Here is a 25,386-nt window from a genome sequence, read left to right as displayed (position 1 = left end):
TTGTTTACTCCTCACACTCTCCCCCTACCCTATCTTTTGCTTATAAACCAAGACCTTCCTAGCTACCATCAGTTCTGAGGAAGGGTCACCAGGCCTGAAACGTTAAGTCTGATTTCTCTTCACAGATGCAGCCAGACCTGCTGAGCTTTTCCAGCAATCTCAATTTTTCAGGGTCATTGAGATGAAGGGACTTGGCTACAATGACAGATCAGGTAAATTAATTCCACACTGGCAAAAGGATGGGCCAGAATATGGAGACTGCAACATTGTAATTAATCTGCTGATCAGTTTGGATGCAATTTATCCATTGAGAGTGCCTTATGCATAAAATTAACTCCAGTTGAGAAAAGGTTGAGAATGACTAAGTATAATGCTAGAGTAAACTTAATTGCCCAACTATGCAAAAGAAGGGAGAAAAATATATCTTTAATGACAACCGATTAAAAATTTAGGCTAATTCAAACACAACATTTTTAAAACTTAATCCGCAGATGAAATATAAATTTTTGATTAATTTTTAATGTCATTTAAGATCAATTCATCACAATATAAATTACTATACTGTGGATCAAATTTTAAGTGGAATATGACTTCTTTAACTGATTTTATGCAGGCTGTACTGAACTTTAAAATGGTGTATTTATGACTAAACAAACACTGTCTATTCTATACTGAAACTTATAATTAAGCAATAAATGTCAGGAGCCCAGAGTATACAAAGGAATAAATGGCTCCTGTGTGCTTCCTGGCACTTAATCATCAGGCAGCAGCTGTTTTTGTTTTTTGCCAGGTGAACACTAGACTGCCAAAATTTATTGCTGATTGGTTCATTTGAATTTTTAGAGTATGTGAATTTTTAATTTATTAGTTAGAATGTAAACATTATAAAGATTCTGTGTAACATCAATACAGTTGTTTACATAAAACCAACTTGGATACTCTCATCAATTCCTCCCATTCCTCTACTTTCCCTTATTTGCAATTCTTTCCTCTACAGCTCCCTGCACTGTTTTCAATGGTGTTGAACTTGTGCAACTATGCAAACAGTATCATTTTTTTTAAGATCCAACACAACGAAAGATAAATAAGAATGAAGTTACGTATATTGTTTTGTTACGTATACTGACTTTGTGCCACTGATACTATTTCCACGACATGACTGCAGTAATGTAAGTTGCAGTAGGTTGGAAAGTTAATATTGTATGAATAAAACACCAGACATTCAAAGACCATAATCCTGCTGTTTGTAAAAGAAAAGGGAGAAGTGTTTCACATGTAAGCACTTCTCATGATTTTGCTGCAAGAACCTTGGGGAATCAGAGACTAGTGAGCATCAGTTTAAGGCAAGAGAGGAAAGAGTACATGGGAATCTGACGGGCAACTTCTTTTTTTACACAGAGGATGGCACGCATATGGAATGCGCTGCCAGCAGAAGTGGTTGAGGCGGGTACATTAACAACATTTAAAAGGCATTTGGACAAATACTTGGATAGGAAAGGTTTAGAAGGAAAAAAAGCCAAGCATAGGGAAATGGGGTTAGCATGGATGGACATTTTGGTTGGCGTGGATCCGTTTGGGCTGAAGGGCCTGTCTCCATGCTGAAGGACTCTATGACTTTATAGCTCTAACATAGTGCATAACTGAGCAGTACAGCCAGACACATGACCCAAGTCTGGCAAATTCTGGTATATTCATTCTGTCATTAATCTACAAAGCCTGCTAACAAGGGATTTACTGTCGCAAACGTGAATGTCTGAATCCTTGAGCAGGAATTAATGGGTAAAAGGGAATACCCATTCATAAAGAACAGCTGACTTCACATTGTTTATATATGCAACATTTTTCTTCCAAAACTGTAGGAAGGTAGAAAAACAACAGAAACGTGTTTTAAACAATGAGTCAATGTACCTAAAATGCCCAAGCACAAAAAGGGTCGTGTGGTGCAGCACAAGTTACCTAATAAAGACAGTAAGAACTGCCGATGCTGGAGTCTGAGATAACACAGTGTGGAGCTGGAGGAACACAGCAGGCCAGGCAGCATCAGAGGAGCAGGAAAGTTGGTGTTCTGAAGAAGAGTCCTGATCTGAAATGTCAGCTTTCCTGCTCCTCTGATGCTGCCTGGCCTGCTCTGTTCCTCCAGCTCCACACTGTGTTATTGCAAGTTACCTGATGTCTGGGCCAGAAGGTCCAGGTTCAAGTCCCACCTTAGCAATGTGATGACCACAGAGATGTTTAAAAAATAGCCAAGATACATTACATAAATCAGGGTCAGTACTATTCTTACATAGAGGCAACAGGGTGCCATTCAGACCATTAAGCTGTTCCACTACTAAGTCACATTATGGCAGATCTGTACCTCAACTTAAGTAGCCCATCCTTGATAACCTTGCCCAACAAACTTAGCATCCAAAGCTTTTGGGTGGAGGCAGGGCTTTTTTGAGCAGAAGGAGGTGGCAGCAGTGAACAAAAAGTTCCAAATTTCTAAGACAAAGTGTTTCATAACAGCGCCCCTGAACGGTTGAGATCTCATTTTAAAATTGCACCAATTTGCTTGGTCCACCAGAAGAAAATAGTTTCTCCATGCCTACCCTTTCTAATTCCTTTTGTTTTTAAAATACCTCAACTACATGCTCTGTTCTACCATCTAAGATGAAAGGAACATACTTCAAATTTATATAACTTTATAAACCCCACTGTACAAACTGTCCAGAACTATCATATCTAGAACTGAATATAGTACTCGAATGCATCCGACCATGGCCTGACACAACTGAAGCATAACTTCTTTCCCATTTTGTTGCAACCACCTGAAATAAAAGCAATATTCCATCAGCCTTTTTTACATGCACATCACCCTCAGGGGATTTGTGTTCATTGATACCTAAATCCCGTTGCTCCTGTCCAGTTCTTAGTCTTTCATCATTAAAGGTTGTTAGAATGTGAAACGTCGTGTTCTTAATGTAAAATCAATTGAGATGTTTAGCTACTTACTTGGGAAGGATATTAAAAGAATTGGAGAGGAGTGGCTAAGTAAGATTTGTCACAGCGATCAAATTGGGTGAGCAAGCCTTAGTGGTTAACAAGATTACTCTTCATTTCAAATGATAGAGACAGAAGAATTTGGTCTTGCAATATTGCATGCGATTGGAATGTTAACAGAAGGAAGTTCATAATGTCTGAGAATTCTACATGTGCAGGGGCAGGTTTGTAGTCTCTAGGCATATTTAGTACTGTGATAATAAGCTACAGTAAAAAATCCTTCATTTCACTACTGTATAAGTATACATCAACCATTCAATTTGCTGTCACTATTATCACTATCAGCAACAAATATAATTATCAATATTACATAATCCAAAATTCCCTCATTTGACAATATCCAAGTTTGGAAGACATAACGTATAATAATATTGTTGTATATTTTTCACTTCCACATTTTTTTATTTCACTTAAATCATATGAAAACTCAACTGGTCTTCTATCAACTTACCAGGGTTTCCATTCCTGGGGCAAAGGCGCCACAATACCTTCTCTTGCTAACCACATAAGCTCTGGCTCATTTTCAGGATCAATTCCTATCTCACGAGCATATTCTTGGATTTCTGAAGATTAAACAAATTATACAATTCTTTTTAGTCATCTAAACAAAATATTAAGTAACACAGTCTCATAATTCCTTCTACTGTGGCTTTCGAAGTTCAGGTGCGAGACAATAAAGAAGCAAAGTATTCTAACTGGAAGTTTACTGGGGGGGAGCATATCTTTGAATTAAACAAAAGATAGAATTTAACACATTGGTTTCCTACAAATCCAGAAAGCATATCATCTTGTAAGAAATATTAGAAGTAGAGAAACTAACACAGTTTTCAAGTCGATTAAGTTCAATCCTTTCTTTCCTCCCATATTCCCTCTTAACTTTATGACTAAAATCAGTGGTACATACTAGGTAAGAAAGAAAAAGCTGAGATGGACTGTGCACCTTCAAACCCGTGCTTAAATATTAGATCAGCCACAATTTATACATAGAACCCGAGTTTTCCTCTGCTTCAAGTTGAAAATATCTCATTATGCTGAACAATGTAAACTATAAAGCATATTCCGGTCGAAACACATCAACTAAAGACTCACACTGTGAACCACAAGAGCAGCCACTATATTTCTGAGCATGGCAAACCAACACATGCACACTAAACAGGCACCATCAGTCAAACTTAGCTGTCTCATGCTTGGCAAGATCCATCCATTGTCTGCTGCATTATTGGTTGTGTCATCTTTATGCAGAAGAGAATTCATAATTCATCTCCTGCTGTTAAAAGTCACAGATTCACTGTGACATTAATCTGTTGCACAAAGCTGATGAAATAAAATCAGGAGTGTGAAAATATAAATTAAAAGGTCCCAAACATTAAGCCACAAACTTCAACCCAACCATTTTCACAGTTTATGCCAAAGGACTGAAATTCCATACAAACGACTCTACAAACCGTGCTTTTTGATAATGCCTTTAATCAGCTGTTCTAAATTCAACTGCTCAGAGCTTGATTACGTAGCTGTACTGATTACATTAAGTACAGAAAGTATAAATGATCATTTTTGTAAAACTATGCAATTTTATTATATATACAGAAGTATATTAGAATTAGAGAACCCAAATAAATATTGTGGGTAAATATGCTGTGTAGTTGTGGCCAAGACATGCAGATGAGAAGCCTTCAAATTTGCTGTGGTTGGTTCACTCGCCAAGCTGGTTCATTGGTTCACAGATGTTTCTTTATCCTGCTGGGTAACATCATCAGTGCAGCTTCCAATGAAGCTGTGTTTTCCTGCCTGGTATTTAAACTCTGGGGTCCATTGGATTTGATTACCTCATTTCCGGTTTTCCTTTGCAGTGGTGTATATATAGGGTCTAGTTCTATGTGTTTGTTGATGGCCTTCTTGGTGTCCTCTAGAAATTGCCGTGCTTGTCTCTGTTTGGACTGTCCTAGGAGCCTGGTGTTGTGCCAAACAAACTGGTGGTCCTCCTTATCCATGTGAATGGAGATGGGTGAGTATTAGAACATAGAACATAGAATAGTACAGCACAGTACAGGCCCTTCGGCCTATGATGTGGTGCCGAACTTTTACCCTAATCCTAAGGTCTATCTAACCTCCACCCCTACCTTATATTATCATCCATATGCCTATCTAATAGCAGCATAAATGCCCCTAATAAGGCCGACTCCACTACCCTCGCCAGCATAACTTCACGGCTCTTGAACTCAATCCTTCTATTAATGAAAGCTAACACACCATACACCTTCTTAACAACTCTATCCACCTGGGTGGCAGCTTTCAGGGAACTGTGGACACGAACCCCAAGATCCCTCTGCTCTGCCACATTGCCAAGAATCTTTCCCTTAACCCTGTATTCCGCTTTCAAGTTTGTCCTTCCAAAATGAATCACCTCACACTTTGCAGGGTTAAACTCCATCTGCCACTTCTCAGCCCAGCTCTGCATCCTATCAATGTCCCTTTGTAACCGAGAACAGCCCTCCGCACTATCCACAACTTGACCCACCTTCGTATCGTCCGCGAACTTACTAATCCACCCTTCCACTCCTTCATCCAAATCATTTACAAAATTCACAAATAGAAGAGGACCCAGAACTGATCCTTGTGGTACACCACTCATAACTGAGCACCATGTTGGATATTTTCCATCCATGTATTGGTTGTGTCTTTTTGTTGCTAGTTGGTGTTCATGTACTCTTGTGGCCAATTTTCTTCCTATCTGTCCAATGTAACGTTTGTCACAGTCCTTGCATGGAATTTTGTATAATACATTGGTTCTGTCCATAGTGGGTAAGGGGTCTTTGGTTCGAGTTGGCAGTTGGCGTAGGGATGATGTGGGTTTGTGTGCTACTCCAATGCCCAATGGTCGTAGGTGTCTTGTGGTCAGTTCAGATATATTCTTGATATATGGTAGCCTGATGAGCGTGTTAGGGCGTGCAGCATCTTCCTGTTGTTGTTTGTGGGATAGGCATTGTCGGATCCAGTTATTCGGGTACCGTTGTCCTTAAATACTTGGTGAAGGTACTCTTTGTTTTGGCGTAATTCTGGGTTGCTACAGTGTTTTGTCGCTTGTTTAAATAGTGTTTTCATGCAACTTCGTTTGTGGGTGTTGACGTGGTTACTGTTGAAATTCAGTACTTGATCAGTGTGTGTGGCTTTTCTGTGTACCTTCGTCAGGAATTCCCCATTGGCTCTGCGTTCTGCCATGACGTCCAGGAATGGGAGCTGTTCGTTCTTTTCCTTTTCCCTGGTGAATTTGATGCCGGTGAAAGTGTTGTTTATTAGTCGATGTGTCTCCTCTAGTTTGGTCCGTTCAACGATGATGAAAATGTTGTCCATGTATTGGATCCATAGTTTGGGTTGGTTTTGTGGAAGGGCTATGCTTTTGAGGTTCTGCATCACTGCTTCTGCTTTGGTCTGGAGATTGGTGACCCCCTGGGTGTCCCATTGATCTATTCGTAGATTTGGCCATTAAAGGTAAAGTGGGTCATGAGGAATAGGCCCAGTAGCTTCAGCATGTTGTCTGTGGAACTGGTGTCACTCGGGTCTCGTTCTTTCAGTAGTGTTGCTAGTGTTTCTCTTGCCAGTGGTATATCAATCAATGTGAATAGGACGGTAATGTCAAAGGACACCGTGGTCTCATCCCCATCCATTCTTATGTCTTTGAGGGATTTGAGGAACTCCTGGGCTGAGTGAATTGAGTGGGGTGACTTGCTGATGAGGTGCTTTAGTCTTCGTTGTAACTCTCGGCTAACCTGTGTGTTGGTGTGCCTGGGAGTGACACTATGGGTCTGAGGGGTATTTCTGGTTTATGCACCTTTGGGAGGCCATAGAATTGGGGGATCGGGGGGGGGGGGGGGGGGATGTTTGCCCCTTCTGGTTTTTAGATAATCCGTTTTGTTGATTCGTCTGGTCTGTTTGAGTCTCTTTAGTGTGTGGATTATTTTATTACCCAGTTGCAGTTTTGGGTCCATTTGCACTTGCCGGTATGTGTTTGTGTCTGCTAGTAGTGTCTGTGCTTTAGTGAGGGAGTCCCGTTTGTTTAGTATTACTGTCATGCGCCCTTTGTCCGTTGGTAGTATGATGATGTTTTTGTCTTTTTTCAATCCTTCTAGGACCTTCCTTTCTGATGTGTTGAGAGTGTCAAGTTTGCTCCTTCTGGCCAGTGTCAGGACCACTATGTCTTATGGCTTGTTGTTTCCTCATTGATGCCGTTGGTCTTCAGTATGGCTTCTAGCGTGGCTAAAAATTCTGTCTGGTTAGCGTCTCTGTGGTTGCAGTTGAGTCCAAATATTAGAAGAGCTTTCTCTGTGTCTGTTATCTTCTTGTCTGAAAGGTTTCTTATCCAAGTGTCTGATCTATGGTTGTCCTTTGGGTGGGTTAGTTTGGCTAATTTTTCTTATAGGATCTGTCTTTTCTTGGTTCTTGTTATCTGTTGGCTGACGTTAATGGCTCGTTCTAAGTCTGTTGTCCAGTCTAGGTTGGTAGCGTCTCGGAATAGGGTTTTTTGACGCATAAAATTCAAATTTAAATCTTAGTTTTTATTGAATTAAATGAATGATTTTAGTCAGTAGGAGCGGCGACACTAAAATTACCCCCAAACGGCCCAAAGAATTGAATACATAATCATCAGATTCCCACTTCACTTTCTGCAAAGTACTTGGGTTCACATTAAAATGACAACAATAGTAGACAGTACCACTTTCTGCCATGTCAATGTGCTACATGGTTCCTAGCTTATACATGGAGAATGACAGAGATATTTAAAGTTCAGCAGGTAATAGGAAAAGCAAACAGAATGTTGGCTTTTATTTCAAAGGGAATTCAATACAGTAAACAGGGAAGTCTTGCTTAAACTGTACCAGGCAAAGGTCAGACCACACCTGGAATATCGTGAACAGTTTTGGTCCCCTTATCCAAGACAAGATATATTGTGATTGAAGGCAGTCCAGAGAAGGTTCATAACATTGACGTTGGGTGTGGAGAAATTTTCTTACGAAGAGAAGTTGAGTAGGTTGGGCCTTTACTCATTGGAGTTTACAAAAATTAGAGGCAATGTAAATGAAACACGTAAAATTCTTAGCTTGACAAAGTGGATGGGGAGAGGTTGCTTCTCCTCGTGGTTGAGTTTAGAACCAAAGGACATCTCTCAGGGTTACTAATTCAAGTGAAAGATGAAGAGGAATTTCTTCTGTGAGGGTAGTGAATCTTTGGAATTCTTTACTGTGAGGGGGAGGGAGGTCAAAGCTGGGTCATTAAGAATATTCAAGGCTGAGGCAGGGATTTTTAATTGGCAAGGGAATCAAGGAAAGGGCAGGAAAGTGGGATTGAGGATGATCAGATCAGCCATGTTTTTACTGGATGGGGCAATGGACATGATGGACCAAATGGCCTTATTCTCCTCCTAAACCTGTAGCCTTAAACTATTCCCTTGCTTTCAAAAAGAAAAAGGGAGAAAATAGGAGGTAATCATGAAGTACAGTTATGCTGTTGTCCCATACACGGTGGATAGATTGTGCAAAGTTTCAATAAAATGTGCAAATTTTAAAGATTGGTTACATAAACCATTCTGCTTTCAGCAGAAAAGGTGAAAGATTTGGCTGACTGATCGACTACATTATGCTTAAATGAATCACTGGAGAAGGCTGTTAAAGACGGACTTAAAAAAAAAATTGGGCAATGCTGCCCTCTACTGCAAAGGCTCTCGTATTATAAAATGCTTTGAGGGAATCTCAAACTAGGGTCTGTAGTTACAGAATATGGGGATATGAAAACGGAGATGCAAAGGAATTTCTTATCCCAGGGGATAGGAAATGGCTGGAATTCTCTATCTAGAGACTTGCTAAGGCTAAATCAACAAAAGTATTTAAAGAAGTAGATAGATTTTTGAAAGATTGGGTATTTGTGTCAAGTATTTTGTCATAGAGAAGGTTGATAGTAATGCATCCAAAGTGACTTCAGCGTTATTTAATCTTGTGTCTTGATATCACCTCGGCAGCAACAGCTTTGTTGGACTGCTTGAGACAAGGTCTATGAGGAGTTGGCAAGAAAATGGAATTGAGGCCTCAAGGCCGATCAGTAATAGCCTTACTGACTGGCAGAGAAGGCCTGAAGGGCCCAATGGCCCACTCCAGTTCCTATTTCTTATATAGAGGGAAAGATGGAACAACTACCTAGCTACTCAGGTGATGACAAAGGAATCTGATGGAAATGCTGATGGAGCGATCACTGACGATCATGATGCAGTAGAGGGCAGGGCAGATAGGCTCAAGAGAACCTGACAGTTCTGATCCTGATTTTGCATTAATGTGTGCAATAATTAGAGCTATGAACCAATTACAGTGCAGAGGCAATTCATGCCCTCCAGGAGCCTCTCGCTTTCTATCTGCAAATGGTTAAGATGCTTTGTTTGTCATTAATTGTAATTTAATTTGTTCCCTTTGCACCAATAATCTCCTGTTCAGTTTCCTGGCCAAAGCATCAGTATCAAGTTATACAGGGTTACATGGAGGCTGTGTTTATAACACTTAAACCTCAGTGTGAAAGGGGCAATCATCAATTATAGAGATAACGAGGGGCTAAACTATGCTGATCGACCCCGACATCCAAATATCTAGCTTAGGTTCCCAATTTCTGTGCGTTATGTACCTCCTGATTGAAATAACTCCACAAAGGCTGGTATCCCATCACCAAATCACCCTTTGCTTACATGTGGAGAGTCCTTGATACTGAACTAGCTCTCAGAATGGACAAAACATCTGACTCTCGTGTTTATATCAGTCAGCTAGGGCTCCTCGATTGGACCAGATTAACAGCCCCAATCAGGGATCTCATATTCTGTAATTACAATTACTACATTCTCCCGCTTAGAGTTCGAGGACATAGACTGGTTCTTTATTTGTAGTTCTTCCTGGAGCGTTTTAGCACCAGGTCAGGTTTCTCCAACTCCGCCTCTGATACGGATGGTGCGTAACGCACAACAGCTCGTCTCTTGCACGCGGCGCATCTCGGAAGAAATTCATTCTCCTCTTCAGGCAGATAAGGCATCGAGGCAGCAACATCTGCTGCATTTCAGATTCAGAGATATCTTCGACGCTTGACAAAGAGGGAGAGACCACCTGTTCAAGAACAGTCAGAAAGGCAGCGCTTGCAAGTTTGCAGCTTTCACATGGTCCACATGCTTGTTTAGGACCACCACACCTACCCAAACTTTATTAATCACTGGACCTGACCTCGCGTTGACTATGCCTCTTACCCATGCAGGGCCATTCCTATGGTTCCTACACCAAACTTCACCCCCTGAAGTAAACTCATTCTCTCTCTCGCTTAGCAGAGTCATGTGTCTGGCACTAGCATTCCTGATGCTATCTCCCCCTCCCCTCCAGGTCCAGGAAGATCAGATTTAACTTGGTGTGGATTCTTGTCCCCATTAGCAACTCTGCTAGAGATACCCCTGTAGTTGAATAAGGTGATTGTATAATCAAATAGGAACGGGGTCAGTTTGGTATTGACTGAAACTGTAGGCTATTTCTTTAAGCTTGCCTTCAAGTGTTTGGACTGCTGTCTCTGCCAAATTATTTAATGATGAATAGCATGGAGTTGTCCTTACATGACAAATTCCATTGGACTTTAAGAAATACTCAAATTTCCTGCTGGAAAACAATGACCAACAATCTGTGACCAACACTTCTGGGAGTTCATGCAATGCAAAAGATGCATGCAGTTTTTCTATCATTGTCCCTGTGTTTAACAAATGAACTCCATGCACATCCACTTTGAATGGGTGTCCACAATGACTAAGAACATTGAGCCCACAGTCAACCTGTAACCAAGTCCAGGGTTTATCTGGCCATTCCTGTGAATGTGGGGGAGCTGCTGGTGGTAACTTTTGTCCTTGTTGGCACTCTGGGCACTGCCCCTCCAACGCAGCTATGTCTGCATCCAATCCTGGCCACCAGACATAACTTTTAGTCAACATCTTTATTTTGGAAATCCTGTAGGAATTCAGCCAGTATCTGCCCATGACCTTTGCTCGGGTCAATCACTCTCACTCCCCATAATAATATGCCATCCTCCACTGTGATCTGGTCTCTTTGGGTCCAAGAAGATTTCAATTCTAGCTGTGACAGCCCTTTGGTATCCCCCATCACTACCATCAGTTTCACCAGGACCGGAGCTTCCTGGATCCAAAGTCTGATTTCGTCAGCTGTGACTGAAAGTGCGTCCGGAAAATTTAAAATCATTACAGACTCTTCCAGTGGCGGTACCAGCAGTGGTGTATCTGCCAGTGGGAGGCAGCTCAATGGAATTTGCTACCTGGCCTTCCAGATGATGATCCAACTTGTAACTGCTGAATTCGGCATGAAACTATGGGTGGCACTGACTTTCAGTCAACATAGCAAGGGTCTGTGGCCCATTAGTACAACAAATTTACGTCCATAAAGGCACTGGTACAAATTCCTGACTCCAAATATGAGCACTAAACCTTCCTTCTCTATCTGGGCATATTTAAGCTCTGCATTAGCCAAAGTCCTGGATGCAAGCACTATTGGATGTACCTCTCCATCGGGCCCCAATGACATGCAGGGAGGCATCGCATGTCTAATACCAGAAGTTGCGCGGGATCATATTGCACCAACACCTTAGAAGATGACAGCTATTTCTTCACTTCCCTGAAGGCTATGGTTTGGCTACAGGGTCATTTTGTAAGGTTGACCCTTTTTAAAGAGTCGATGCAAAAGTGCCAGGATCAGACCATTTTGTAGGAACTTTCTGTAATAATTTACCAGCCCAAGAAAAGACCTAAGCTATGGTGTAGATGAGAGAGACAGGGCACCTTTAATTGCCCACATGTTACCTTGCAACGCGTATAACCTTAACTGGGCTTTGGGTCACTTGGGGTGCCTGGAATACATGTGTTTTCTTTCTAAGGCCTACACCCACTTGGGAGAAATGTCTAAGGACTATGTCCAAATTCTACAAGTGCTCCTTACTGGCCTTCCCTTTTATTTGCATGTTATCTAGATAAATGGCAACGTGGAGTAGACCTTGCAAAACGTTTTTCATCCACTGCTGAAAAATTGCACAGGCTGACGTTATCCCAAATGGCAGTTTTGTATTTTGGTACAAATCCTTATGGGTATTAATTGTAGCATACTTCTGGAATCCTCATCTAACTGCGAGTAGGCAGGCGTGGCTCATGTCCAATTTCATGAAGGACAGCCCCCTCACCCCGCCAGTTTTATGTATGAATCCTCTATGCAAGAAATTGGGTATTCATCCAGCTGTGAAAAGCGGTTTACTGTTTGTTTAAAATCCCTGCAAAGGGGAACTGACTTGTCGAGCTTCACAATTGCTATGACCGGTGCTACCCATTGTGCAAACTGGACTGATTTGATGATTCCTTCACTTTCCAGCCTTCTGATTTCTGCCTCTACTTTTGCCCATGAGACAAATAGCACTACGCAGGCATTGTAGAATCATGGAATTGCTTCCTAGTCAACATGGATGGCGGCCTTGACTTCTTTGATATTTCCTAGATCTTTCTGAAAGACTTCTGGGTATTTAATTAGGACTTCACTCTGGCAGCCATTCTCTCATCTAAAAATATACTGGCAATCTGGATAAATCTTTTTCGACCAATTTCGTCCCATCAAGCTTGGGCCCGAGCCTGTTATTACAATCAGTGGCAACTATGAACAGCTGCTTCTCATAGGAGGCCGGAACCGAAGTTATGCCCTTAGTCTGCAAAGGTTCCCTAATACAGATGGTCAATCTAGCCAAAGTCTTGCACAAACTTAAGGGCTGGAGTCCAGAGCGAATTTTCTTAAAGACTGGTCTGCAATCACAAATGGCTGCTTCAGTATCGACCTTCATTAGAACCGGATGGCCATTAAATCAGACTTTTATTTTGATTGGTTCTGATTTGGACATTACCAAGAAATTAACTGTTCCAAATCACATGTAGGTGGACATTCCAGGGAGCACTCCTGGATACTGCCCGATGAGTTCTCTTACTCAATTTAGGTCTAGTGGGACTCTTTTGCTGTCTTGTGTCCGCATACCAACAGCAACTACAATGGCTTGCCAGCCCAGATCCTGAAGAAAACTTTAACCGTTTGGCTGAGGCTTGGCTCTATTTTGGAGTTTTGCTATGGGCTGACCTAGGGTCCCTCTGTTCAGGATGTGTCCTGGGTGAGGCTATGCAATTGCCTCCACTCAAGTGGTGCTCCTCAAGCTCAGTCGGACTAGCAAAGATATCCATTTCCATCGGAATACCTTGCAACTCATATGCTCTATTTGCCACATTTTCCAATGACAAAGCCAGTTATAGTACTTGTTTGAAGTCCAGCTGGGCTTCAGCTAGTAGGTGCTTTTGCATGGTTACATCATTAATCTCACTCTTGTGGCGACTGAAATAACTCCACAGAGGCTGGTATTATGTCACCAAGTCATGTTTATTTACACGTGGAGAGTCCTTGTCACTGATCCAGTTCCCTCAGAGGTGGGTCTCAGATGAACCTCTGACACTCCTGTTTATATCTGTCAGCCAGGGCTCCCCAACTGGACCAGATTAACAGCCCCAATCAAGGAATTCATTCTATAAGGTCCTCATGGGTGACTCAATACAATCACTACACCAAGGGCAACAGAGAGAATAAAAGCTCGAGTGTCCCTGGAAGTGCTCCATATAATGCTCACTTGAGCATATGTGGTGATCAGTGTCTCTCAAAGGAGTCGCCAAGGAAAACATAGTCAGAATCCTTAACAGACTAAAACAGACCACAAGACTGTTGTAGAGTATTATTTTTGTGTCAAGTATCATGTTATACAGAAGGTTGACACCAATGCATCTAAAGTGATTTCGACATTATTTCATCTTTCATCTGGATGTCACCTCGGCAGCCGTAGCTGAACCGAGGAAGCTGGCCGAGTGTCTTTGTCGGGTGTCCTCCAGTGACACACAGGTTAACGGAATGAGCTGATGGAGATTTTTCAGTCCCAAGAAAAGGGAAAGTACTATGGCAGCACACATTGGAATGGCCCGAGGTGACAATCCCTAGGTTCATGTCTGTTGCTCCTTCTCTCTTTTGCCACACAATGGCACCTCCCTCACCAGTCAAGGCACTGAGGCAGCTAGATCTGGCACGTATGCAATGAGCTGAGAATAACACTGTTTGAGGAAACCTGCCCCACTCCTGTGCACAAGCTCCTCTCACTTTTAGGCCTGCTTATATACATTGCTTGAAAACAAAACAGGACTCAACTCAGAGTTGGGATTTTGTACTGTGCACCAAGTGAGAGATGAGCCACTTCAAGGATAGTTAATTCTCTGCCCCCACTAGCAAGAAAGCTTGGCAGATCAAACATCAGTTAGATTCTTAAAATGAGCTCTTCAGCCAATCAGGAAAAATTTTACACTGAAGTCCCAATTGCCTGAGGCTGTTAGCCAAAAAGAGATTTGCAGTGTCTGGGACCTGGAGATCGTCACTGGAGGGGCAATTAGTGAAACTATGATGGGCTGAAATGATGAGTGGGTGGATTTTTTTTTTAAAAAGGGCATTATGGGTAGAGGGTCACAGAGACAGGGATCAGATTGATCAGGCAAGGCAGGAGGCTTTCAGCAACCGCCTCAAATCCTATCCCTCCAATTACCTCTAAGTTTAGAGGAATGGAGACTTTCTACTCAACACATTAGGCAGCTACTTTTCTCACCTGCCATGAAAGCAGATAATGGGCTGATACCATTAACTGACCACTTAAGAGTCTTACCTGAAAGCAGATTGAGAAGATGGATCTTCTTGCCTAAAACTTAATTGTTGACCTGGTCTGAAGGGTGGATGTAAATCTCCAGGGGCAACTTGCTCAATTATCTACCTTCCAGCTACCTTCTTCACTACCTTAAGGGGAAAATCTGCGAGTAGGTTTTAGATTACTATAGATTTAAAGGTCTCTTGTTCAACAAAGGTCAGAAGAGATAAATATAAGTTGAGCTTTTTTTTTTGGAGAACTGAACATATTTTTCCGTAATATACTGGCATTGGAGGCGGTCCCAAGAGGATTCACTAGGGCACGGAGGAATTTTCTGAAAAGGAATAGTTGCATTGGTTCAGTCTGGAATTATTGGAATAAGCGTTTCGAAGAACGAGAGACAACCTTGTTGAAACACACAAGATTCTTTAGGTGCCTAACAGGGTGGATGCAGAGAAGTTGTTTCCCCTTGTAGGGGAGAGTCCAGGATCAAAAGGGGGGTGTCCATTTAGGACAGATGAGGAAGAATTTATTTTCTCACAGGGCAGTGAATCTGTGGAATTCTCTACCTTGGAGGGCTGTAAAGGCTAGGTCATTAAACATATTCAAGGATGTGGTAAACAGATGTTTAATCAGTAAACATAGAACATAGAACAGTACAGCACAGTACAGGCCCTTCGGCCACGATGCTGTGCTGAACTTTTACCCTAAACCTAAGGTCTATCTAACCTCCACCCCTACCTTATACTATCGTCCATATGCCTATCTAATTGCTGCTTAAATGCCTCTAACGAGGCCGACTCCACTACCCTCTCCGGTAATGTATTCCACACACCTACCACTGTCTGAGTAAAGAACCTACCTCTGACGTCTCCCCTATATCTATCTCCCCTCACTTTAAAACTGTACCCCTTTGTAACAGCTACCTCCACCCTGGGAAAAAGTCTCTGGCTGTCCGCTCTATCTATACCTCTGATCATTTTGTACACCTCTATCAAGTCACCTCTCATCCTTCGTCGTTCAAAAGAGAAAAGCCCTAGCTCTCTCAACCTTTCCTCGTAAGACCTTCCCTCCATTCCAGGCAACATCTTGGTAAATCTCCTCTGCACCTTTTCCAATGCTTCCACATCTTTCCTGTAATGAGGCGACCAGAACTGGACACAATAATCCAGATGTGGCTGAACCAGGCTTTTGTATAGCTGGAGCATAACTTCACGGCTCTTGAACTCAATCCTTCTATTAATGAAAGCTAACACACCATACACCTTCTTAACAACTCTATCCACCTGGGTGGCAGCTTTCAGGGAACTGTGGACACGAACCCCAAGATCCCTCTGCTCTGCCACATTGCCAAGAATCTTTCCCTTAACCCTGTATTCTGCTTTCAAGTTTGTCCTTCCAAAATGAGTCACCTCACACTTTGCAGGGTTAAACTCCATCTGCCACTTCTCAGCCCAGCTCTGCATCCTATCAATGTCCCTTTGTAAGCTAGAACAGCCCTCTGCACTATCCACAACTCAACCCACCTTCGTATCGTCCGCGAACTTACTAATCCACCCTTCCACTCCTACATCCAAAATCATTTACAAAATTCACAAATAGAAGAGGACCCAGAACAGATCCTTGTGGTACACCACTCGTAACTGAGCACCAAGTTGAATATTTTCCGTCCACTACCACCCTTTGTCTTCTAAGGGTCAGCCAATTCTGAATCCAATCTGCCACATTTCCCCTTATCCCATGCCTCCTTACTTTCTGCATGAGCCTACCATAGGGAACCTTATCAAACACCTTACTTAAATCCATGTATATCACATCCACTGCTCTACCTTCATCTACTTGTTTGGTCACCTCTTCAAAGAATTCAATAAGGTTTGTGAGGCATGATCTACCCCTCACAAATCCAAGCTGATTATCACGAATCAAACTGTGCCTTTCCAAGTGATCATAAATCCTGTCTCTCAGAGCCCTTTCCAATAATTTGCCCACCACTGAAGTAAGACTAACTGGCCTGTAATTTCCAGGGTAATCCCAATTCCCTTTTTTGAACAAGGGAATGACGTTTGCTTCTCTCCAATCTTCCGGCACTATACCCATGGACAGTGAGGACGAAAAGATCATTGCCAAAGGCCCTGCGATCTCTTCCCTTGCTTCCCATAGAATTCTTGGATAAATCCCATCAGGCCCGGGGGACTTATCTATCTTCAAGTTCCTCAAAATTCCTAGTACATCTTCCATACTAACATCCATCTCCTCTAGCCTACCAGCCTGTTTCACACTGTCCTCCTCTACAACTAGGTCCCTGTCAGTTGTGAATACCGAAGAAAATTATTCATTAAGGACCTCTCCTATCTCTTTGGGCTCCGTGCACAAATTCCCTTTACAAGCCTTGATCGGCCCTACCCTTTCTCTGGTCATTCTCTTATCCCATTCTGTGTAAAAAGCCTTGGAGTTTTCCTTGATCCTATCTGCCAAGGTTTTCTCATGCCCCCTTATAGCTCTCCTAAGCCCTTTCTTCAGCTCCTTCCTGGCTAACTTGTATCCCTCTAGAGCCTTTTCCAATCCTTGTTTCCTAAACTTTATATAAGCATCCTTCTTCCTCTTAACCAGTCGTTCGACCTCTCAAGAACCAAGGCTCCCTCACTCGACCGCATCTTCCCTGCCTGCAAGGGACAAACATATCGAGCACACACAGTATGCATTCCTTAAACAATCTCCACATTTCAATAGTGCTCTTCCCTGACAGCATCTGTTCCCATTTTATGTTACCCAGTTCTTGCCTAACAGAATTATATTACCCTTCCCCCAATTATAAACCTTACCCTGCTGTATGTATCTATCCTTTTCCATGACTATTGTAAAAGTAACAGAGTTATGATTGCTACCGCCAAAATGCTCTCCTACCAACAGGTCTAACACTTGGCCCGGTTCATTGCCAAGCACCAAATCCAAAGTGGCTTCTCCTCATGTTGGTCTATCTCCATACTGTGTCGGGAATCCTTCCTGAATGCACTGGACAAAATCCGCTCCATCTAAACTATTACAAAAGTTTCTAATCAATATTTGAAAAGTTGAAGTCACCCATAACTACAACCCTGTGACTTCTGCACTTTTCCAGTATCTGCCTCCCAATCCGCTCCTCCACTTCTCTGCAACTATTAGGGAATCTGTAAAAAACCCCCAAAGTGATTGCTCCCTTCTTGTTCCTGACCTCAACCCAAACTGACTCTGTAGACATATCATTCTCAAACTGCCTTTCAGTAGCTGCTATACTAGCCCTGACTAGCAGTGCCACTCCCCCACCTTTTACCACCCTCCCTATTTCTTTTAAAGCATCTAAATCCCAGAACTTCCCACAACCATTCCTGTCCCCGAGTTACCCAAGTTTCTGTAATGGACACAACATCGTAGTTCCAAGTACTGACCCATGCTCTAAGTTCATCCGCCTTATTTCTGATACTTCTAGCATTGAAGTATGCACACTTCAAACCATCCCTGTGTCCACAATTACGCTCCATCGACCGCATTTCTTTATTAACAACCTCACTCCCTGTTGTGTCTGTTGGAAGGCTGAATACCTCATCCTGTGAATTACAAATCCGGTTCCCCACCCCCTGCCAATCTAGTTTAAACAATCCCGTATAGCTCGAGCAAACCTCCCTCCCAGGATATTTGTGCCCTTCCCGTTCAGGTGCAACCCGTCCTTCCTGTACAGGTCCCAACTTCCCCAGAATGTGCTCTAATTGTCCACATAATGGAAGCCCTCCCTCCTACACCAGCCCTGTAGCCACGTGTTTAGCTGCACTCTCTCCCTATTTCCTACCTTGTTATCACGTGGCACTGGTAGTAATCTAGAGATAACTACCCTGTTTGTCCTGGACTTCAGCTTCCAACCTAACTCCCTGTACTCGTTTTTCACATTCTCAGTCCTTTTTCTACCTATGTCATTGGCACCAATGTGTACCTTGACTGCTGGTTGCTCATCCTCCCACTTAAGGATCTTGAAGACACGATCAAAGACGTCATGGACCCTGGCACCCGGGAGGCAATATACCATGCGTTTGTCTCGTTCGCGTCCACAGAACTGCCTGTCTGTGCCTCTTACTATTGAATCCCCCACTACAATTGCTCTCGTATTCTCCCCCGTTCCCTTCTGTGCCACAGGGGCAGGCTCAGTGCCAGAGACCTGTCTGCTATGGCCTTCCTCTGGTAGGTCATTCCCCCCCAAAACTATCCAAAATGGTTTACTTATTATTGAGGGGAACGGGATCCCTGCATTATCTGCCTATTCCCTTTCCCCCTCCTGACAGTCACCCAGCTACCTTTTTCCTGTACCTTGGGTGTGACCACCTCCCTATAACTCCTCTCTATCAACCCCGTCAGCCTCCCGAATGATCAAGAAATCAAGGGTAAATGGGGAAAAAGCAAGAAAGTGGAGTTCAGTATGAACATATCAGCCATGATCTCCTTGAATTGCAGAGCTGACTCCATGGTCCGATGAGGCTACTTCTGCTCCTATGTCTAATTGCATTGCAAGGGAACATTACTGGAGAAAATAAAGGACCAGAATTATAAAATAGACCAGAAAACATCAGAACCAAAACAATATTTAAGGATTAAAACTTTTACGTTCAAATTATAGTGGAAAAGAGAAACAACCTTTATACTATCAAGATCACAAGTCTATGAAGTTTTTCTTCCAAATGATTTAAAGCCACTAAACTATCACCATCTTTCATGAAATAAACTTTGTCGCACTGATATTTTTAAAACCTTTCAAAGCATTTCAAGCCAAAGAATTTGTTTTGAACAACTGTAGCAATAAAAATTCTGCATGGAAGAGGCTCAAGGGGCCAAATGGCCTACTCTTTCTCCTTATTCATACGGCGTGCATGTGCAGTCTGAAATATTCAGAATTAATGTACCTCTGTAAAATATGCGTGATATTAGATCATCTGGTATCCTTATTCATGGATATTGCGTTGATGATGACATTTCACTCAACAACTCAGCATATTTAGTGTCCCTCTTCTTTCCTGATCATTAGTTTTGGTTCAAGTCTCAATGGCTTTTCTAATGATAAAGAAAATTGTTAATGGCAGTTACAGCCACCAGCACCAATGTGTCCCTTGGAAAAAATTAAATGTACACCTTGGCTAATGAAACGTGAATTGTACCCAGGCTACATGGTAATACATTATTATTAAAAATGTCCTGAGCAAAAACAATCCTTTAAAAATTACTACATTCATATAGAGAGCTCATCTATGACAGATAATAAAATGCATAAAGAATTCAACATTAAATTTAAAAAGTGAACATGTTCTGCTCTAGAAAGGATAGGGTAACAGAATTATGAGGTGACTGCATTTAGTATCCAAACTGACCTATTTGAAAACTGACAAAACTTGGTGAGAAGTCAAAACTTTTATTCTAGGACAGCACCTAGAATTTTTTTAGAATTCTGAAGCGTTAGAAGGTGAAATAAACCAAGATTAGATGGGTTTTAAAATTTGTCTTGGATGAGATCATCAGTGCTCTCAACACAAATGTCCCAATATCAAAACACAATCAAACATAATCATAATCAAGAGCAACTCAACTACTGTTACAATTCCTTCTTCAATTCTGAAGAAGGGTCCCAACCCAAAACCTCAACTTTCCTACTCCCGACTTGCTGTGTTACTCCGGCTCCACACTTTTTTGACTCTGACTCCAGAATCTGCAATTCTTGGTGTCTTTGTATGCACGTTGCTGTAGTCTAGTTAATTTCAGACTCAAAAACTTTGCTGATAAGCCTGCTATGGGGCACTTCTCAAATACATTTTGAAAGTTCAAGAATGCCACATCAATTGCATCACCCTCATCCACCTTCTTTGCCACCTCATCAAAAAACTGAAGCAAGTTAGTTAAAACAATTTGCCCTCAATTAACCCAAATGTGTCAGATCAATGTTAATTTTATTACAAATGATCATTCCTAAAAAGTTTTCCATCATTTTTACTAAAATGACATTCAATTTCACAACTTATCAAAAAACAATTACATATTTTCATAATGTTGTGTATCATCATAGCTGAACCATATAAACTTTTTTGTTTAGGGGAGGGAAAATTATTTTTCATTGCTCCAATTTTTGCATTTCAAGCCAAAAAAAATCAAAAGAACCTCTTCCACTGCTTGAACTTTCGCAACTTTCCATTCACTACATTTATATGGCTAGTGCTGTTCAGTTTCTGGTCATTGGTAACCCAGGATGTTGAGTGGGGAATTTAGTGATTGCAATTCCATTGAATGTCAAGGGGCTATGCTTATATTGCCTTTTAGTGGAAATTGTCTTTGCCTGGCATTTGTAACACATGCTACATGCCACATGTCCGCCCAAGCATGGAGACTATCCAGGTCTTTCTCTATTTGGACATGGACTGCTTCACTACCTGAAGAGCTTTGAATAGTGCTGAACATTATGCAATGACCAGCTAACATCCCACTTCTGACTTTATGATGGATGGAAGGTCATTGAAGAAGCACTGAACATGGTTGGTTCCAGGATATTAGCCGGAAGAACTCCTTGGAGACATCCTGGAGCGGTGATGTCTGACCTCCTAATAACCGCAATGTTCTTATGTGCCAGATATGACTTCAACCAGCAGAGAGTTTTCTACCTGATTTGTTTAGACCCTGGTTTTGCTGCGGATTCCTTGATGCCAAACTCAGTCAAATGCAGCCTTGATGTCAAAGGCTGTCACTCTCACCTCACTCAGGAATTCAGCTCTTTGTCCATGTTTGAACCAGGGTTGTAATCAGATAAGGAGTTAAACGACCCTGTTGGAACCCAAACTGGTTCAATGAGCAGGTTATTGCTGAGCAGGTGCTGCTTAAATATACTGTTGATGATATCTTCCATCACTTTATTGATGATCGAGAGCAGACTGATCTGATCCATTGGTTGTGGGGTCGCTTAGGTCTGTCTAGCTTCTATTTTACTATGACTTTCCCTTCTCTCTCTTCCATAGCCTTTGCTCTTTATTCACTGTTCCTTAAAACACTGACAATTTGTTAGCACTTCAGGCCCAAAATAAAAATGCAAATAGTTGCTAATTGAATAAGAGACTCAAGTCATTATCACCTTTTCACACTGTAGAGTCAGGTTATCCCACAATCAAGACACAGACAGAACAGAAGAGAAAAACCAATCTTGATGTCAAGGAACATATGAGGAAGAAAGAAAGGGTACATAAAATTCCAAATGAACGAGACTCATTGTAGTACAGTATTTTCAAAATCCTAACTGTCAAGCCATTTATCTTCTGCAGCTACCAACAACAGTAACCATCTTCAAGAGGAGAGAAGAAGTCATGCTGTGGGAACTATCAAGTTATTCTTCTCTTGTCCACAGCAGGGAAAGAAAAACTTACATATCCTTCTGAACTATCTACTTCCTCTGGGAAGATTTCATCAGCCAGAGACAGGAAGGTCAAAATCCAACCAGAGAAACCTCTGATACCATCTCTCTTGCTAGAAAAATGCAAGAAAAATATCAAAGACACAAGGAACTCTTCAGTGCATTCACTGCCTCAGTAAATTACAAGGTTCTGTAAGCTGTGAAACAAAGATTTAATTGTCCAAGAAACTTGGTCACAATTCTGTAATTGTTTCATGATGACATGACTAACTGCTTTGAGTGGGAGGTCTGAAACAGCTGTCTTTGAAATCCAGGGTCAGGCAAGGCTGTGATAGCTCCCATATTATTTACAAGTTGCCCAACAATAGCTTTTCATGTCAAAGATCATTGTCCTCTGGTGTCAGTGTTAAATATTACCTAGACGGAAATTCTCTACCCTCAGTTGCCTCCAAGCTAATACTAAACAAACCACCATATATGATCTAAAGTTTGCAGGTGACTGCAGTTTGTAGCACACTCTGCACCAAATTTCCAAACAACACTCAATCACTTCAATTCTGCAAACAACAAACACCTCAACATTGAATGCTGCCAAAACAAAACTCATTTAATTTGCTCTGCCAAATATTCAGAACTTCCCAGACTTCAGCAGGCATCTCTCACAAAAAGCCACCATTGGTAAGGAGATTCAACACAAGATCAGCTGTGCCAGCTCAAAGACTCCACGTGTTAGAAGTCCCAGCATATAGAGCAGGTGTCATCATCATGCTTCCATTCTGCAGTGAAATCTGTGCTGTGTATTACACAGGAGCTCCAGAGAATTACCATCAGTAATACCTATGCTATTTTACCTGGATTCCATGGGAGGACCATCAAATGAATGCTTCTGCTCCAGATCAAAACATCCAGTGAGGTGGTCATAGAGGCAGTGAGCAAAGTGGAAAGCAGGACGAGAAAGTGAGTGGCGACTGTTCAAAAGATGCACAACAATTTTATCAGCAACTCCACACATGCACGTATGGATGGAGTTGGTGTCAACTTTCTTCCAGACACAGAGTGACACCACTGGTGACAACAACTTCCTGTCCTTGTGCATTAACGGGAGACAGTGCTTCTACAGCACCATTAACAACTGAGGATAGTGCAAAACTGCTTTACAGTAAATAAGTAATTCTGAAATGTAGTCACTGTTCTATTGTTAGAAAGGCAACAATAAATCTGTAGACAGTATGCTTCCACAAACAGCAACGTGATAATGACCAGATGATCTGCTTGCGATGTTAACTCAGACATAAGTGTTGGCCTGGAGACCAGAGACAATTCCAAGTTGCTCCTCAAAACCATACCATGAAATCTCTCATAACTAGCAGAGAAGGCAAACAGGGTATTTCGGCCAGTGCAGTACTATCTTAGTAATACACTGGAGCATTCACATCTCTAGTGTGGGACTTGAACATACAACCTTCTGACTCAGAGTTGAGTGCACAACTGACTGAGTTACTGCTGATACTATTGCTCTTTCCTCTGGTATCATCCGACTCCTTTCGAAACTAGCTGCCATCATTCCATATTAGCAGAAAGATCAGCCCTCAACTGTACCATCTTCACAAACAGCTATGGCATCCATAAGCTTAGAATCCTCAGATACTGAAGCAGCCAACGTTCACATGCAACAAGATCTGAACAATATCCAGGCTTGGGCTGACAAGTGGCAAGTGACATTCGCGCCATGACCATCACCAATAAGAGACAATCTAACCACCACCTCTTGACATTCAATGGTGTTACCATCACTGAATCCCCCACTAACAACATCCTGGGGGTTACCATTGACCAGAAACTCAACTGGACTCACCACATTAACAGACTGGCTACAAGAGCAGGCCAGAAGCTGGAATACTGAGGCGGGTAACTCAACTCCTGACTCCACAAAGTCTGTCCACCATCTACAAGGTACAAATCAGGAGTGTAATGGAATACTCCCCACTTGCCTGGATGAGTGCATCCCCAACAACACTCAAGAAGCTTGACACCATCCAGGATAAAGCAGCCCGCTTGATTGGCACTACATCCATAAGCATTCACTCCCTCCACCACCGATGCTCAGCAGCAGCAGAGTGTATTATCTACAAGATGCACTGCAGAAGTTCACCAAAGATCCTCAGACAGCACCTTCCAAACCCTCGATCACTTCCATCTAGAAGGACGAGGGCAGCAGATGTATGGGAACACCACCACCTGCAAGTTCCCCTCCAAACCACTCACCATCCTGACTTGGAAATATATCGCTGTTCCTTCACTGTCGCTGGGTCAAAATCCTGGAATTCCCTCCCTAATAGCATTGTGGGTCAACCCACAGCAGAAGGACTGCAGCGGTTCAAGAAGGCAGCTCACCACCACCTTCTCAAAGGCAACTAGGGATGGGCAAGAAATGCTGGCCAGCCAGCGATGCCCACATCCCACAAATGAATAGGAAAAACAAAATATGGAGAGGAAACTATGTGTTATCACCTGCAACTTTCCAATCAGGTGTCTACTATTGTCACAACACTGACTGACATTGGCTCTAATCTATGTCAGAAATCGTAACCTCTATGCCTGTGATCACGTTGCACTCTCTCTCCATTCTTCTCAACTTCTTTACACCTTCCTCATATGGTCGGTCATAATATCTTCCACCAGCACTTACACTACACTGCTCAGCTGAGTGGCTTCAAACTGTCTCCTTCTGGTTCACTGTAAGTTGACAGATTAACAGGTGAGCTTTCTATCATATTTATTTTTCTCTCAATCTTTGAGAATAATTACCTATTGTTTTGTGAAATGTTCCTGAACTCAATTGTCGTCTGAAACTTCTACATGGTCCAACATATCTTTGGATATCCACCACGTGATCTCCACTTCTACATGCCATGCCCAGTCAAACAATATTTCTTATCTCCATTTTCTTTTTACTTAATAAGCAGTAAAAAGTGCATTTAAAGGAAAACAAAACACACACCCCTGTGATTTCCCCCACACCCCATCCCTGTTTATTTACTCCAGTCTGGAGAACAATCTTGCAGACTCTGCAAACCTAATTTGTGATGAGTTAAATATTGCCACAATTTTTTTTTCCCAAATCACTAGGATGCTGTTTAATATAAACAGCACCGAATGCAAGAACATGCAATAAAAAT

General features: G+C 42.1%; 1 protein-coding gene across 4 annotated transcripts in view; it reads right to left on the bottom strand.

Annotated features, from left to right (window-relative positions):
• Positions 1-25,386, bottom strand: part of LOC109912354 (centrosomal protein of 164 kDa) — a 191,246-nt gene that overhangs the window by 146,174 nt on the left and 19,686 nt on the right. For all 4 annotated transcript variants that reach the window (XM_048615635.1, XM_048615638.1, XM_048615636.1 and 1 more), the window contains one exon: positions 3,491-3,602. In XM_048615635.1, the coding sequence (XP_048471592.1) occupies positions 3,491-3,602 (112 nt within the window). The remainder of the gene's footprint in view (positions 1-3,490; positions 3,603-25,386) is intronic.

This window comes from Rhincodon typus, chromosome 32, assembly GCF_021869965.1.
Source record: "Rhincodon typus isolate 14 chromosome 32, sRhiTyp1.1, whole genome shotgun sequence".
Lineage (NCBI taxonomy): Eukaryota > Metazoa > Chordata > Chondrichthyes > Orectolobiformes > Rhincodontidae > Rhincodon > Rhincodon typus.
Note: the sequence above shows the minus strand (reverse complement) of the source record. Positions and strands in the feature narration are given on the sequence as shown.